Consider the following 17,513-nt stretch of genomic DNA (forward strand, 5'->3'; position numbering starts at 1 on the left):
TAGCACACTGAGAGCCAACCAGAGATTTTACTTGGCCAAGGGGAGCTCGCCTGAGATCTTAGCGTTGTAAGCGCTTCACTCAGAGACCAACCAACTCCAACGAACTTCACCAAAGCACAACATTTTATTGAAGCTTGTACACGCCTCCATCATCACATCATCACATCATCACATCATTGCTGAACATGCAGAAACACACGCATTAGGCATAGCAGTACTCCTCCAACCCCTCTTGTGGTTTTGAACCCCTACGCCTGCGTAGGAGCACAGAGCAAATGGCAAATGTGACAAAATTGTTCTTCGTACATGACAATACTTGAAAACCTGTGGTTAGAAGTCTGTGCATCTGTCAATGGGGTCCTCTGCCCTCACCATCCCCCAAGTGAACAGAGAACAGAGAGATGGTTTTTCAGCACTGTTCGTAAGGTTCGAGAACTCTAAGAACATCAAAAGACCATGGATTCATTTAGGTGACACAACCTGAATCTTAACAGAATCTCCCTCTTTGTTATCAGTAACCAGAGTCCTAGACTGTCCCACAACTCCTCTCTACCAAAACCCCCTCCTCAGGCTCCACCAGGCACCAGTGTTAACAGTGGTAAAAACAGACTGACTGAAGATAGAGAAAATCTTTCATTCAGACCCCAAGTTCTGATTTAGACACACCAGAACCTTCAGGTGTCGTAAAACTGACACCGTTGTATTCAGTGGACAATATGCTTAAATATGATGTGACTTTGAATTCTGTACGATGAGTTTTCATGACAGTTCCAGGTTTCCTGCAGAGACCTGGTTGAGCTGGAGCTGGGGATGAACCAGCATGAGCTGGAGTTGCACACGACAGGAGCTGGAGCTGGGCGTGACCGGGCAGCAGCAGAAGTGGGGGCTGGAAACAGACGTGGATCCAGGACCGGTGCATGAGCAGGCTGTGGAGGTCCAACTGGAGCCTGAGCTGGGCCCGGTTGGTGCACTGGAGCTGGCCAGGCCACAGGAGCAGCAGGGTTCCTGACAGGCAGGGAACCAGGGCTTGATGCAGGCTGGGACACGGGAGCGTGAACTGGAGCACGGAGACACCGGCGCTGGTGATCGCTGGGACGTCAGTGTCGGAGCAGGAACTGGGGCGTGAGTTGCAGGCAGACGGGGAGCTGAGGCTTCGGCGAGCGAGGGGAGCAGAGCATGTTCCAGCGCCTCGCGAAGGAAAACTCCTCGTAACGAGCCCTAAAGTGCTCAGATAAGCCTGGCCATAGTGAAAAAACAAAACAACTCCACCAAGCACCAGAATAATCAGAACAAAAATATCCACAAGCTGGAGGCTATTTGAGGTGTTTGAGACCACGTCACTGATCTGAGATCAGCATTACGAGCACTTTGAGGGTACGGGTGGAGTTTAGATGTACATGTCATGAATATTCAGTTTTACACTCGGCGAACATTTAACATTTACATTTAACATTTACATTTATATTTGATATTTTGATTTAACATTTAACATTTACATTTATATTTAACATTTACATTCAACATTTTCTTTTAACATTTACATTTAGACTTTTGCACATTTAACTAAATGGGAGAAAACATGTTATCGGGGCTCCTTTTACATTCGCACCCCATATTTGTGGAGGTTTAATGCAGGCTCTTGGTCAGACAGGCAGAGGTCGCTACACAGAGTGGCATAGAAGTAGAACGGTACAGACAGGGATGAGGCAAGGCGGTCGATCTCCAGGCTTGGTTCAATAACTAGGAGTCCAAAATCACAACAGACAGGGAGTGAGGAAGGCAAGGTCAAAAAACGAGGTGCAGAACTGGTGCATGGAGGGATTTAATGAAGTGAACGCTGGAGAGTTGACACAGAAACGTGATCTAACAATCTGGCAAAGTAAGTTATAAGTAACCAACTAATGACTGATGGAATGTAGGTGGTGAAATCACATGACTGGATGAACAGGCTGGAACTAAGCAGAACAATAGGCAGCAATAGGCAAAACCTGTAATGGACTGTCATAACAACATGTGCAGAATGAGTGAATCTTTTTTATTGAAATCAAACTGCTTTTGCTTTTTTGGGCACATTCAGCTCTGCACGTTTGCTTTGCAGATCTGATCAGCTATACTGTACATTCAACTCATCAGCTAGTTTCAACTGATTGATTACAAAAAGTTAAGTGGGGGGTGGTGGTCGGGGTCACGCCGGACCCCAGGAGGACACAGAAAGTGCAGGTTGGGAGGAGAGAGGTGGGGGTCACGCCAGACCCCACGAGGAAAGTGAACGTGCAGGTTAGGAGGATCCACAGGTTGGAGGATGGAGAATCTCTGTCTGGAGAAAGTGTTTGTGTGTGTGTGTGTGTGTGTGTGTGTGTGTGTGTGTGTGTGTGTGTGTGTGTGTGTGTGTGTGTGTGTGTGTGTGTGTGTGTGTGTGTGTACGTGTGTGTGTGTGTGGGAATACAAGGAGGGCCGTGACGTTGTGTGTTTCCAAGTTGGAAACTTGTTGTCTCCAGGTTGGAGAAAAAAAACAACAAAATACCCAAATTCAAATGCTTTTGCTTTATTTTATTAATTATTTTTCTTTTACATATTACACTTTGTTTGTAAATAGTGTTACTACACTGACAACAACAAAAACATCAACAATAGTATAAAACACACGGAATATTATTAGTATTATGATTATGATTATTATTATTATTATTTCATTTTCTAATGAACAAACAAATTATCTTCAGGAGCGAGGGGCGCAGTCTGAACAGCAGAAGAGCAAACGTCTGTGGCAGATGTATCTCTCGCACCGATGGCAAACGTTGTTTGTTTTGCGGTCCCTCGCGCGCGGACAAATTTGACACCTTTTCCTCTTGCCCTTTTGCGCCCGGTCGCTAGCGGCGGAACCGAGGGCGTCGTGTTCTCCTCCGTCACCCTCATCGTCCCCGTCTTCACCCCAGACGAGGTCTGCGGTGAGGGCCTGCTGCTGCTGCTGCTGCTGCTCCTGCTCCTGCTGCTCCTGCCAAAAAGAAAGCCTGCTTGCTACGTGTTTTCTGCATGTCTGCGTGTGTGTGTGTGTGCCTGTGTGTGTGTGTGTGTGTGTGTGTGTGTGTGTGTGTGTGTGTGTGTGTGTGTGTGTGTGTGTGTGTGTGTGTGTGTGTGTCTGTGTCTGTGTCTGTGTCTGTGCCTGTGTGTGTATATGTGTGTGTCTGTCTGTGTTTGTATGTCTGTGTCTGTGTCTGTGTCTGCATGTTTTTTTGTTTTTTTTTTTTGCTTTACCTCTGAAAGGTACCAGTTGCTCGTCCACCGTCACGTTAGGACCCGGGTCGTAGAGGCTGAGCAGCCGCTCCACCCACGCGTCCCAGACCTCTCTCACGGCTGCCAGTTTGTCCGTCGCTCGCCTGGCGGGTCTAGTTTGGCGATCGTCGAAACGCAACAGCTTCGAGTAAGCGTGAAACACCTTGAGCGACATCGTGGCGCGAAAAATGGCCCTGCCGCTCTCGGCGTCCCACGGGCTGGCCACGGCCTCCCCTCGGGACCTGTAGACGCCGGACAAAATCAGGAGGCCCAAGTAGGCTCGCAGGTCGACCTCATCCATGCCCTTCCAGGCGCTCCCGAGCTTTCGAGAGCCCTCCAGGTTGGTGTTCTCCAGGACGATCCTTTCTACCGCCGGGGTCACAAACATGCGGAAGGTCGATTCAAAGTAGACCGCCTGAGCCGCCGCGTACTCTGTGGGTCCCTGGGCAGAAAGAGGACTAAGAGGGACGTTCCTCGCTTCCTCGCCGTTGCGAAACGCAGCGGAATACCATTTTATTTTCCCGTCTTTAGAGATAAAAGTTTTATCTTTTTCTTCTTCTTTTTCTTCTTCTTCATCCTCATCCTCGAGTTCTATTTGCTCCAGTCTTTGCACATTTTCTATTATTTCATCATCATCTTCATCATCATCATCATCATCATCATCATCATCATCATCATCATCATCATCATCATCATCATCATCATCATCATTATATTCTTCATCATCAACTTCTTCATCTGAAGTGTCCAGCCTTAGATCACATCCCTCGCTGTCTTTTTGTCCTTCATCTGTTTCTGGTCCTGCTGTATCTGCTTCTTCTGCTTCTCCTTTTTCTTTCTCTTCTTCACTTGACACGTCTTCCTCAGATTCCTCTTCTGGTTCAGAGTCGTCATTAGATTGGCTTAAAAAAATCTGCTCTAGAACCTGTGCGGCGGTGAAACGAGCAGCGGCCATGAAGAGAGAGCGCAAAGCTGGCAGACAAGCTGGCAGGCAGGCAGGCAGGCAGGCAGGCAGGCAGGCAGGCAGGCAGGCAGGCAGGCAGGCAGGCAGGCAGGCAGGCCAATGAGCAGGGGGTCAGGCACGCAAGCATGCAGGAAACGCGTGGCACGCAAGCGTCTCCCTAACACCAACTCATAAGTAAGACCAGATTTCTCTTTTTTTGTTTGTTTTTACTCCAAGCTATGTGAGGGTGGTGAAATAATTTGCAGGTGAAAGCACACACAAACACAAGTTTCCAAGTTGGAGGAATCTCCACCACGTTGGAGGAATCCTTCTGGTGGGATAAACTGCCGTGTTGGAGGATTTTTCACGTTGGATAAAGTGGATAAAGTGGAGAAAGTGTGTGTGTGTGTGTGTGTGTGTGTGTGTGTGTGTGTGTGTGTGTGTGTGTGTGTGTGTGTGTGTGTGTGTGTGTGTGTGTGTGTGTGTGTGTGTGTGTGTGTGCGCGTGTGGGGTCTTGTTTCCAAGTTGGAGGAATCTCCACCACGTTGGAGGAATCCTTCTGGTGGGATAAACTGCAGTGTTGGAGGATTTTTCACGTTGGACGAACCCAGGTTAGATGATTTTTTCCCACCACGCTGGAGGAATCCTTCTGGTGGGATAAACTGCCAGGTTGGAGGATTTTTCATGTTGGATAAAGCGGAGAAGGTGTGTGTGTGTGTGTGTGTGTGTGCGTGTGTGTGTGCGTGCGTGCGTGTGGGGTCTTCTCTAAAGGCACTGGAAAAGCCAGAGACAATGACAAGTTCGCTGTCTGGCGAGACGCGCATCCTCACGTCTCGCAACGCAGACCCGTGGGAAATTGGGCGCTCCTGAACGCCACCTGGGAGGAAATGGAGGTCCTAACGGGGAAGATCTGGGCCTCGCCCGGCAAGGGGCTGGTGCATCTGTGTCACGCGCGCGTTACACCGTGCGAGGGAATAGTTTTGCTGGCCGACTGCATCCCAAGTCCCCGGAAAGAGTCGGGGGACGGCGTTGTTCTTTGGGGTGCAATCAAGACCGTGAGGGGTCTGAAATTTTTCTCTCTGGTGGTTTACAATGGAGTCTACAAGATCCTCTTCGAGCCGGTGGCTCGCGACGACACGGTCATGGACGCCACCGCCCCATATTGGTCCGACCCTTACGGGACGGCGTTGGACCCCGTGAGGCTGATCGGCGAAGTTATCGCCAAGGACCGCGCCAGGCTTCTGAGTCCCCCCCAGGAAGACGGAGTGCGCTTTGAGGATCTGTCTGCCACGAGGTTGCTGAGTGAGGTGCGCGGCGCGATAATGACACTGGGCGACACCTGGTGGGGGCTGTACGCCTATCTGGAAAAGCTGCCCGAGGTGAAGCCGAACGCGGGGATAGTCTTTTGTTATATGGGCGGCTACGACGCGGGATACCTGTTTGACATCGACGAGTGTACTCGGAGCGTTTTGTTTTGTTCGACCCCGCGCGGTTTCCAATACGTGCTCGTGAATGGCTCTAGGAGAGTCCCGTTCAAGTCTGTCTCTGAACTCTTGGCTCACATCACCGGCTGTATCGAGCTTCTCCCCGCCCCGCCAGCCTCTGTCGTTACGCGTGCCGATTAAGGTGTCCGGACACCTTTGGATTATTTGTAATACGTGTGATGTGAATTCTAATATGAATATGAATATGAGTGCATATGAATGCATTGTGTACCCCTTTCTTTGATTACTGTTTTATATTCAATAAATATTTAGCATTTAATCAAAAGTTTTGCTTATTTGGTCTTTATTTTCTCCCTCATACAATAATATAATATATATATAATATAATAATCAATCTGTGTGTGTGTGTGTGTGTGTGTGTGTGTGTGTGTGTGTGTGTGTGTGTGTGTGTGTGTGTGTGTGTGTGTGCGCGGAGCATGGGGTCGTGTTGGACCTAGGGAGGATGCGGAATGTGAGGGTCGTGGTGAAATAATTTGCAGGTGAAAGCACACACACACACACACACACAAACACCGAGTTTCCAAGTTGGAGGAATCTTCACCGCGTTGGAGGAATCCTTCCTGTGGGATAAACTGCCACGTTGGAGGATTTTTCACGTTGGATAAAGTCTCTCTGAGGTTTTAATATGAATATGAATATGGGTGCATATGAATGCATTGTGTACTCCTTTCTTTGAATACTGTTTTATATTTAATAAATATTTAGTATTTAATCAAAAGTTTTGCTTATTTGGTCTTTATTTTCTCCCTCAAAATATGATAATATTCAAATAATGTGTGTGTGTGTGTGTGTGTGTGTGTGTGTGTGTGTGTGTGTGTGTGTGTGTGTGTGTGTGTGTGTGTGTGTGTGTGTGTGTGTGTGTGCGTGTGAGCGTGTGGGGTCTTGTTTCCAAGTTGGAGGAATCTCCACCACGTTGGAGGAATCCTTCTGGTGGGATAAACTGCCGCGTTGGAGGATTTTTCATGTCGGACAAACCCAGGTTAGATGATTTTTTCCCACCACGCTGGAGGAATCCTTCTGGTGGGATAAACTGCCGTGTTGGAGGATTTTTCACGTTGGAGAAAGTGGAGAAAATGTGTGTGTGTGTGTGTGTGTGTGTGTGTGTGTGTGTGTGTGTGTGTGTGTGTGTGTGTGTGCGGAGCATGGGGTCGTGTTGGACCTAGGGAGGATGCGGAATGTGAGGGTGGTGGTGAAATAATTTGCAGGTGAAAGCACACACACACACACAAACACCGAGTTTCCAAGTTGGAGGAATCTTCACCGCGTTGGAGGAATCCTTCCGGTGGGATAAACTGCCACGTTGGAGGATTTTTCACGTTGGATAAAGTCTCTCTGAGGTTTTAATATGAATATGAATATGGGTGCATTCAGGAGGAGTTGTCTGGCGGTGAGATGACGATGAGCCGATTGGAGGATCCCTCGCCGGTTCAGATTTTAGGGTTGGGTGCCTGTGTGCGGTGGGGGGGGGGGAGGAGGAGGAGGTGCGGCGAACCTTTAAAAGTCGCAGAGAGAACACGTCGCAGTACCACTTCACCTGACAAGCTCGGAACGAGCGTTTATCCACAGTCTCGTCGAAAGGTTCCAACGCTATGGCCTCTCAAGAAGAAGGTGACCTGCAAACCGACGGCTGCGCGATGTTCGAGCCGCGGCTCGAGCGGACCACAGACCGTCTGCGCCTTCGCGTAGAAGAAGAGGGAACCTCGTGCCCGTTGGATCATAGCGGATTCCCAGACCCGGAAGAAGGCCGAGACGAAGGTCTGGAGTGCGACTGTTTGCGTGGGAACGCTCTGGCCACCGCTGAGGGTGCCTTGAGGGACTTGTTGGACAAACACATCCTGGCCAGCGACGGACGGTGTGCTCGTGTCAAGGCTCATTACAGACACCGCCACCTGCCACCGGATCAATTGGCCTTGGACCTGGGCGAACTCAGGTTCGCCCACGGCATGGTGGCGTTTCCGGACGCCCTCTTATTTGCCAGCGGTGGCAAATGTAACCTGCTAAACGTAACGCGATGCGTCATCTGTGCCGGCGCGGGGAGACGACACCGCGACAGATGCAAAGAAGTTTGCAAGAGATTCACGGCGTACCTGACCGACACCCAGCTGGACGACGACTACGGGCGCAAGCCTCTGCTGTACACGAAAAGGCCGAGCGAGAGGAGCGTGGTCGGCCCTCGCACTGCGGACAACCTGTTCAGGGAGCTGGGCAGCCGTGAGGGCATGTCGTATGAGCTAGACATCGTAGACACTCACGTGTGTGATGCGTGCGGCGTCAGGCTTTCCCGTTTCGTAGCGGGTGACAACATGCTGAGAGAGCATGTGTATCACGTGCACGTTGCCGGAGCGGAGGAGTGCGACTTCCTGGCGAAAAAGTTCTCTGGCAAAGAAAGCGTCCGGAAAGCAATGATAGGCAAGGAGCGTTACAGAAGGGGCTACGTGGCGTTCCCCGAGTTGATGCTGATGGAGGCCGTGGAAGGCCATGTCGGCTTTGGCTACGAGATGCCCTGCGTCGTGTGCGGCTCGCGGCGGAGCGAGAGCCACAACCAACGCTGCGGGATACTGATGCTGGCGCTGCTGCGAAAGCTGCTTCGCGTCAAGTTTTGATGAGCCGAGAATCCCGTTGATGAAGATTAAAAAAAAAAAAAAGGGCCGTATTCAATTTCTTTCTACGCCTGCCTCTGTTGCTTTACGCGTACCGATTAAATTATACTGTACGGAATGCGCCTTGTACTCCTTTATTTCATAACTGTTTTATATTATTAAATAAACTTTTGGCATTTAATCAAATGTTTTTGCCTGTTTGGTCTGTTTTATTTTTCGTTTAAAATGGTCAGCCCTTGCACGCAGCTGTCTGCTTGCATAATCATCATCATCATCATCATCATCATCATCATCATCATCATCATCATGTTCGTCATCATCATCATGTTCATCATCAGTGGGCCTGTGGCACGGGTGGAGGTAAAGGGGAGGAAAGGAGAAGGAAAAATAAAAAACAAAAAAAATGGGGTCGCGCCTGACCCCGGGAGGACGCGGGACGGGGAGGTACAGGGGGCTGGGGTCGCGCCGGACCCCGGCAGGACGAGGGACGGGGAAGTTCCGTGGGCTGGGGTCGCGCCGGACCCCGGCAGGACGAGGGACGGGGAGGTACAGGGGGCTGGGGTCGCGCAGTTCATCTGAACTCGATGATCGTGCAGCCTCCTGCTGAGGGATGTTGGCCAGGAAGCAACACTGAACATAACCTGCAGGAGATAAAAAAAAAAAAAACTATTTAAAGGGCTTTGTAGTTAAAAATAGTAAAGCCCCACTGAATCGTTAATACGTTACTGCTCAACGTATGCCCTCAGACTGATGGCAGGAATTAATGTAGAAACATCAAAGGGAGGTAAACAATGATTCATAGTCATGATCGTAGATGTTCGTACTCGTACATGGCGGTTAAAAGAAGGCAGATTGCAACTAGTCGCTGTCGCTTCGTTCTGCTTTTTGCAAGACGCGCTTTCCACTGGACGGCAGCAGTTCCTTAGAAGCCCTGGTTTTGTTTTTACTGTGGAGAGAGGAAACAAACAGTGACCATGCAGAACAGAGATGGGACACGTCTGGTTTAAGGGAAAAGTATTTAACACTACAGCTATGCAATGCTGAAAGTCTCATGCAGCTGTTCCTAATGTTTATCAAAGCGACATCCGATCACAGTTTCTGTGTGTGTGTGTGTGTGTGTGTGTGTGTGTGTGTGTTTGTGTGTGTGTGTGTGTGTGTGTGTGTGTGTGTGTCTTGTAGTTTAAAGATACTTACGCCTCTTTTCCAGCCAGTTCTAATGCATCATTTATCTTTTTTAACATGTTATAGCGCTCACGGCCTTTAACCTGCAGAAAAAAAAAAGGATTTAAATTGAGAGCTGCAATTCTGTGACAACACTAGATTTTTTAAATACTTTGTGTGTGTACTAACTGGCAACATAAGTACTTCCTCCTCGTCTGTGCTTAAGCCAGACTTCCTTTTGCACATATCAGGATCTGTTGCTGGGGCACTTTCTAGAAAAGCAAAACGTGATCCGTAAGATAGAAGACAGCCAAGGTGCTTTTCTTCAGTTGTTTGGCCCCTGTCTGAAGTTTGGCACTATTTGCCTCCTCTGTTTTACGATCCCTGCCAGGACACGCGCAGACACGCACCTCGAAGCATTTTTCGGCCCAAAAGTTGTCCGCTAAAAGACAGTAGAAAAACATTTACTAAGGCTGCAAAAGCTATCTTTGAGGTGGGATAACAGTGATGCACAACTTTAACTTCAAGTTACATTTAGAAACAAAATAAACATAAAACAGGCAAATATATAAAGCAGGAGATCAAGTTACACCACGTCGACCCTCGGTTTCCATGTAACACTACTCTTTATCCATCAAATACATTTCAGCTCACACCAATCCTGGTAGATGAAACCATACGTACTCTGAAGTCTCAAGGGTCAGGATGGTGAGGATGGGTCCGCGGTTCATGCCTCCTATGCAGGAGCTGTTGCACATGAAGTTGAACAGGATTGTGGTGATCTCTGAGCCCGGCTGAAACACATGCAGGATAGTAGTCGTTTAGTGCACAGGTAATTTCAGGGATGACAAACCGTGAAAGCGGAACGAGAGGCACAACAGAATGATAACATTTAATTGCTACGTTAGGGGAAAGGTCAGAAGTGAGAGGCAGTGATACCTGGGGCGGCTCATAGGGAACAGTCACACTGTGCCTTTTTGTGTTGTAATCCTCAAGATACTGAGGCCTTTGGCTGCCCTCCGCTCTGATCAAATGACTGCGATGGTCTGCAGCTGAAAAGGAAAAACCAAAAAGCCAAAGCATCTCTCTCTCTCTCTCTCTCTCTCTCTCGTTTTCTTTTAACAAACATTTTAAAACAGAAGGTATTATTTCACTGAAACGCTTTTCTTACCGTCTTCTTGTAGACAGCCATTACTCTGAGAACCGGGAGGTACGGGGGGCTGGGGTCGCGCCTGACCCCGGGAGGACGCGGGACGGGGAGGTACAGCGAGCTGGGGTCGCGCCGGACCCCGGCAGGACGAGGAACGGGGAGGTACAGGGGGCTGGGGTCGCGCCGGACCCCGGGAGGACGCCTGACGGGGAGGTACATGGGGCTGGGGTCGCGCCTGACCCCGGGAGGACGCGGGACGGGGAGGTACAGCGAGCTGGGGTCGCGCCGGACCCCGGCAGGACGAGGGACGGGGAGGTACAGGGGGCTGGGGTCGCGCCGGACCCCGGGAGGACGCCTGACGGGGAGGTACATGGGGCTGGGGTCGCGCCTGACCCCGGCAGGACGAGGGACGGGGAGGTACATGGGGCTGGGGTCGCGCCGGACCCCGGCAGGACGAGGGACGGGGAGGTACATGGGGCTGGGGTCGCGCCTGACCCCGGGAGGACGCGGGACGGGGAGGTACAGCGAGCTGGGGTTGCGCCGGACCCCGGCAGGACGAGGGACGGGGAGGTACAGGGGGCTGGGGTCGCGCCGGACCCCGGGAGGATGCGGGACGGGCCTGTGACGAAGAAGAAGGGAGCGGTGACCGAGCCGCAGCGGATCCTGCGACGCGTAGGTGCCTTGTGGCCAAAAACGTAAAAAGAATCAAAAGTTTCATAGTTTGTCTCGTGGGGTCAGACTGACCCCCTCGAAGGCTGCGTGAGGGTTAACTGGGGGAGTTACAAAAGGGAGTGTACAAAACAACCCGATGCAAAGAGTAATAAAGAACATACAGGCAGCAAACAAAAATCAAATATCCAACCAGATTGTCTATGACTATATTGTGCAAACACAGCAGGACTAATGGAAAACAGATGAAAATAATTAGCACATAATGATTGTAGCAAAAATCCAGGACAGGGGATAGATGTGTAAGAAAAGTAACAGGAAGAGCAAATTAAATATGTACTTACAGGGCAACACAGAGACACACGTCTTTGGACTGTGGGAAAAGGCCAAAGAACCCAGATAGAACCCACACAAACACAGAAAGACAGCAGGGCCGGCTCCCGGAATTGAACCCAGAACCTTCTTGCTGTGAGGCGACGGTGCTACCCACAGCAACACCATGCCGCCCCTGTGATTAGTCCAGGCAGTTACAATTTCATCCAGCTCCTCCTACTGTATGTAATGGACAGTAATGGCAAAAGTATTCAGATCATTTATTTAAGCACAGTAAAAGTACTAAAAGTACTGCATAAACTGTAAAAATGCTGTAAATGCTATACTATATTGTACATAGCTGCGTAATTTCAGCACATGAATTGTAAGAAAAACTACTATCAAAGCTGTCATGTGAATGTACTGTAGTTTAGTAAAAAAAATCAATATTTGTCTCTGAGTGTTGTGTTGTTAATTTTGATATTATTGTGTGCTCACATTCTGAAACATGTAGGTACATAGAAAGGAGACCCACAAACGTGGAGACCTGATGAACAGAAAAATTATACTTTTTACAGCCAAACTGTAAGACATTGCTCTGCTTAACAAATGTGTCGTGGTGAATATTTAAGTCATAACACTGATGTGTAGATTACGTTTAGGTAGTACAAAATAGACTACATAGTTACAAGCCAACATTTTACTCAGTGCTCAAAGTGGGAAAAAAATGTGCTTGAGTGCACTGAGTTCATCATGGCTTATCTTTCATAGTTTTGTGATGACATGAACCAGGATTTTAGAATACTGTACCTGTATGGTATTTTGAAAACAAAACTGGATCAGTGACTTGTCAGTGAAGCTGCCAACAAAGTAACCATCTGCTTTCAGCTGGTCGAAATGGTCCATCCAAAACTGAACGCATTCACTTCTCAAGGTGCACCACCATCGATGAATCCTTTGATTTCTAGTACTTGGTCTCAAAGCAGCATGCTCGTTGCCACTCTCATCCTCACTGTTGTGCAGAAACTTCTGCATCGCTGCGATGTGGGTATTCTCCGTACTGTGGTCTAACCAGACTTTTTCACAGACTTTTTGAGGACATCCATTGTTTTCAGTCACAGCATCAGTAAAATAGCCTGTGGTGACACGGGGGTCACTGTTGGTTTTATATGCTTCAAGCCATATCATTTTTCTGGAAAATCCATCTATGCACCCATTGATACATATTCCATAAGGTTTTAATTTGTCGTACCCATCTATGTGCCATACATAGTTAGGGCCACGACTGACATACCCACGCCGTCTCAAGCGGTTACGTGCGACCAATAGTCGCATCAGTTGGCGCACAGTTTCTCTGTCGGTTATTATCCCGGCCATCCAACATTTCTGATGCATCCATTTGTAGCCATGCTGTTTGCCTGAGCCTTGTAGCTGTTGGAGAATGAAGGCTGCCACATGAGTTTCATCCGTCTAATTTCGTCTCAGCCAAAGATGGTTCTTTTGCAGCCTTCGTTCCAGGGTTCGCTGACTTAATTTGATATCATATGATTCTTCCAAAACCACTAAAATTTCATTATTTGTGAATCCACGCCTAAAGTAGTTTTCAATTAAGCTATCCATTTGCACCGAGGTCTCCCGTTAAGCTTTGTCTCACCATGTGTCCTGTGTTTCTCTGGCGAAGATTTAGTAAATCTTCTTCATTATTTTAAATTGCTACAGTAAGTCATTATTTCGAGAAAGTATCTCAATATTTCGAGTTAGTAAGTCATTATTTCGAGTTAGTAAGTCATTATTTCGAGAAAATACGCTCTTTTATTTTTTACTCCAGTGGCGGAAACGGGCTTCCATAGGTCTCTGTATTGTCATCAATAAAACAAAATGCCATCAGCCACACATGCTGCGGTAACCTGGCTCCTCCTCTCAGCACAGGCAGCGCGAATTGCAGTGCACTTAACTTAAACTTTAAAAAATATAAAATCCAATATCACATATAAACATATTTATACTCACAACTAGATAAAAATGACAAATCATAAATGTAAATTTGAATTAATCTATAGTACAGACATCCAGAATTTATAAATCATGCCTAAGACACATAGACACTGGGTATTGAGCGTACCTGTATTGTCATCAATAAAACAAAATGCCATCAGCCACACATGCTGCGGTAACCTGGCTCCTGTTAGAAAGAGAAACTTTTATTATCTAGAGCACGTCAACTGTGCTCCGCTCATAACTCGACAACTAAACTTTAAGTTTGTTTTCCAAGGAACCAAAAAGACCATGTTTACTTTACTTAGTAATCTATTGTACGGCCTCATTGTGGCATATTTGTTGCTAATTATGACTGCTGTAATCACTGTCTTGGAATTACGTACCTCCTCTCAGCGCAGGCAGCGCGAACTGAGGGTCAGCGTGGTAACGCACCCAACAGCACCTTGCGGCAGCTCCTTAAAGTGACAATACCTACGTAATATCCAGTGTCAACAATACAACCCACCTTCAACGAACACAGTGGAACAATAACATTCAGAACAATAACCGTCAGGATTTTGGTGAAGTTTCATGTAACACCATACCAATACCAAACCATTAGATTGGATACCAGCATTTTAACACTGGTTACACTGTGAAGCTCCTCAATGACTGACAGTAATGATGTCACCTAAAATCACCATAACGCTTATTTCACTTCATCCATCCATTTTCCACTGCTTTTTTTCTTTTCGTGGTCACAGGGTTTATCCTGAACAGGTCACCAGTCTTTCCCAGGACCACACAGAGACCATCAACCATTCACACACTCACACCTACGGGTAATGGAGAGTGGCCAATTAACCTAATGTATTAATTTGGAATATGGGAGAAAGCCAGAAAACCCAGGGAGAACCAACATATAGAACAAAGTAACATAGTAGAACATAAACAAAGTATTTATGTGCAGAAATAATGAAAACATATAAAAAGGCAGCACAGACAATGCAGGTTCAGCAGTTTGGTTCTGAAACACACACTAATAGTAGAACGGCAAACAGACAGTCAGTTTAACAGCATCAGTGAACAGGTTAAACTCCTCCTCTGCTTCTTCTCTCTGTGATGGAGCTGCACTACTACATCCTTCTTGTTTCTGAAGCATTTCAGGAACAAGAACAGGGCAAACCTGGATCAGCTGATTGTCTCCTCCCATAAAGAAGAAGAGCATCAGTCAAAGAGTCCAGTTGATGGTTGGACTCATTCAAACCTTCTAAGAAGGAACCGTGACCTCTGCTGCCTTCTGCACCTGTACACAATCTATGAAGACACTTCCTCACAGCTCATTGAACTCATAACGTGTATTTACTTATTGTATAATCCTTTATTTTACAGTATTAATACCCTGCTTAACTCGTTACCTGACTCTGTAACTGATGTAAACATGAAATACTGGAACAGCCAGACAAACTCTTGGTTCAAAAACCTTCTTTGCTCTGATTAACATACAGTAAAACAGCATATTTTAAGTAAATAATAAATCATATATATTGACTTGAGGATAACAGTTTTATTTGATTAGTGTCACCAGCAGCTAAGTTACTAAGAACAGAATATGACATGTTGAGGAAACATCTGATAGTTGGTGCTGGTGAATAATGGTACTGACACCAGTGCTGTGTATTAAACTCACCTGGGTCGTGGTCAAAGACACCAAAGCATCTCATGGCAGCAGGAGACTTCAAACACCCTGTTCCATTCTGGTTTGTTGACTTTACTACAGTCCTGTTTAGAAAAGATACAAAGTCCTAGTTTAAGGTTAAAATCCAAATCCAGCTTTGGTTTCTTTCCTTTCAGGATCTCTGTCATCCTGTAGCGTTGCTGCTTCCTCATTACTCTGCTGCTTTAACGCTCCTGGTTTCCTGTAAACGGAGAGGGGGCGGAGCCTTCGTGATCACGTGATCCAGGTACAGGAACGAACACCGAAGGTGTTTAATGAGTTCAGTCTCCATTTTAAAAGAACAGAACTGGAGGAAAAGTTAAATAAACACCAACTAGAAACGTTGAGGAGGTGAGTGTTTAACAACATTACTGTCACTGCCTCTGTTTGTTAATGTAGAGGAAAAAGAGACAGGATCCACTTCTGTCAAACGAACATTGACAAGAACCGAATGTGAGGAGTTGATGGTGTTCAGGTTGTGGCTCTGGTTGTTATTTGTTCCGGTTCTGAGCTCACAGTCGGTGGAAATGACTACTCAGACTTTCTGTACGTTGTCTTATAATTTCCCCAGTTTGGCATTTTGGGTTCTTTTTAATAAGTCCAGGGAAGTCACTAGTGACAAAATGCCCGCTGCTGGTGGACTCTGTGTGGGCACGTATGCACGGCGGCACGTGACGTTTTAAAATCAGAACACGATGGCTTCCTTAATTGTAGAGTAACCAATGAGGTTCAGTGCTGTGTGTGGATCTATCTATAGATAGAGTAACCAATCGGGTTCGTATGCACCGTGTGGCGTTTAATGACCATTAAACTATTCAGTCTGCTGTGTTTAAATACTGTCAAATCTTCATCTACTATCCCTTGTCTTTCCCCTTTTCTTCCCTGTTGCACTTTGAGTTTTTCTGCTGTTGTAGTAACGTATTGAGACTCAAAGCCTCTGAACCAGCGACGGATCAGCTCCTGTTTCAGCCTCATTGAGTCCTGTGACGTCAGACAGACTCTGAGTAGCTAAAAGCAGCCTGTGAACACAGTGGCTGTATTTAAAGAACTTCACTGTCTGATACTGTTTGTCACATAATAGAAAACTGTTCAAGTTCAGTGACTTTAGAAGCACAACATGAAACTCAGAAAATTAGACTCCTGTTAAACAAAGATACAACATCAGCGTGTGAGGTTCTGGACTCAGATTCACATTAATACGAGTCACAGCAGGTGTTTAGCTCTGGATCTGTGGCTTTTTCAGAAGATGAGTGTTTGTGTGAAAGAAGGGGACAGAGCAGAGTCTCCAGGATCCAGATGTGAGTCTATGAGGAGTGAATGGTCCAAAGAGGAGCCTCCAGAACTAAGTAATGAACCTAGAGCCTCAGACACAAAGTAAGAACTGATCCAGACTCACTGATATGAATCATTGTTAGTTTATTCTCTGATTGTATAAAATGACTGTATGAATTTCCAGGATGTTCATGTTCTTGTGGATGAACTTTGTGTAGACGTGATCATTAAAATGAATAATGAAATAACTGATGACACACAGAGAAATGATTGGTTTGGTCTCAGTGTCTCTGACAGCTGTCAATCACAGAGAACACCTGGAATTGAGTGACTGATTGAATGAATGTGATGTGAATGAAAATATGTTGTGTTTGCAGAGTCCAGAACCAAAGACAAAGAGCAGAACCTCCAGGACCTAGCTGTCTGTCTATGAAGAGTGATCGGTCCATGCATACGCCTCCAACCTTTAGTAATGAACCTGGAGCCTCAGACACAAAGTAAGACAAAATTTGCTGTTCATAGATTTCTATTGATGATGCGGAGACTAAGAAGGATCTTAGTTTGTGTTTTCTGTCCTCCAACTCCTGATGGATGTTCTGTAGTAAAACACCTCAGAACCTCCTCGTTAGAATTTTGTCACTATAAACATTTGAACTGTTCAGAGTCTGAAAGCTCTGACTCATTAGTAAGTGGAGCTTTGAGTTCAGGGTTTGTCACGTTGTTCCTACAGGTCCAGAACCAACAAGCCGTTCTAACCTCAGGCTCGGCTGTATAACAGTAGAGGACAGAAGCTGTTCTGTATGAATGCTTTTACTGTGAAGGAGCTACAGCAAGTGCTGAGTGTGTATGAATCCCAGCAGATCATTAAATGTGAGACAGGAAAAGCAGCTGATTAGTGTTTATGCAGCAGGAGAGTTGAAGCAAGAAAAAACTA

At 46.9% G+C, this 17,513-nt stretch overlaps 1 protein-coding gene and 2 long non-coding RNA genes across 3 annotated transcripts in view; 2 read left to right on the forward strand and 1 right to left on the reverse strand.

Annotated features, from left to right (window-relative positions):
- Window positions 1-7,519: 7,519 nt before the first annotated feature.
- LOC129603451 (uncharacterized) lies at window positions 7,520-9,769 on the reverse strand. The gene is made up of 4 exons (XR_008693308.1): window positions 9,672-9,769; window positions 9,516-9,586; window positions 9,152-9,267; window positions 7,520-8,962 (listed from the first exon to the last, which is right to left on the reverse strand). It is a non-coding gene; the product is annotated as an uncharacterized LOC129603451 (long non-coding RNA).
- A 5,753-nt stretch (window positions 9,770-15,522) lies between these two features.
- On the forward strand, window positions 15,523-17,076 carry LOC114846605 (uncharacterized). The gene is made up of 3 exons (XR_008693296.1): window positions 15,523-15,658; window positions 16,551-16,681; window positions 16,957-17,076. It is a non-coding gene; the product is annotated as an uncharacterized LOC114846605 (long non-coding RNA).
- Window positions 17,077-17,379: 303 nt separating this feature from the next.
- The window catches only part of LOC114846539 (NACHT, LRR and PYD domains-containing protein 12-like), a 6,064-nt gene continuing 5,930 nt past the window's right edge, over window positions 17,380-17,513 (forward strand). The window contains exon 1 of the mRNA XM_055504627.1: window positions 17,380-17,423. Within this exon, the coding sequence (XP_055360602.1) occupies window positions 17,380-17,423 (44 nt within the window). The remainder of the gene's footprint in view (window positions 17,424-17,513) is intronic.

The sequence above is a fragment of the Betta splendens genome, chromosome 19 (genome assembly GCF_900634795.4).
Source record: "Betta splendens chromosome 19, fBetSpl5.4, whole genome shotgun sequence".
NCBI lineage: Eukaryota > Metazoa > Chordata > Actinopteri > Anabantiformes > Osphronemidae > Betta > Betta splendens.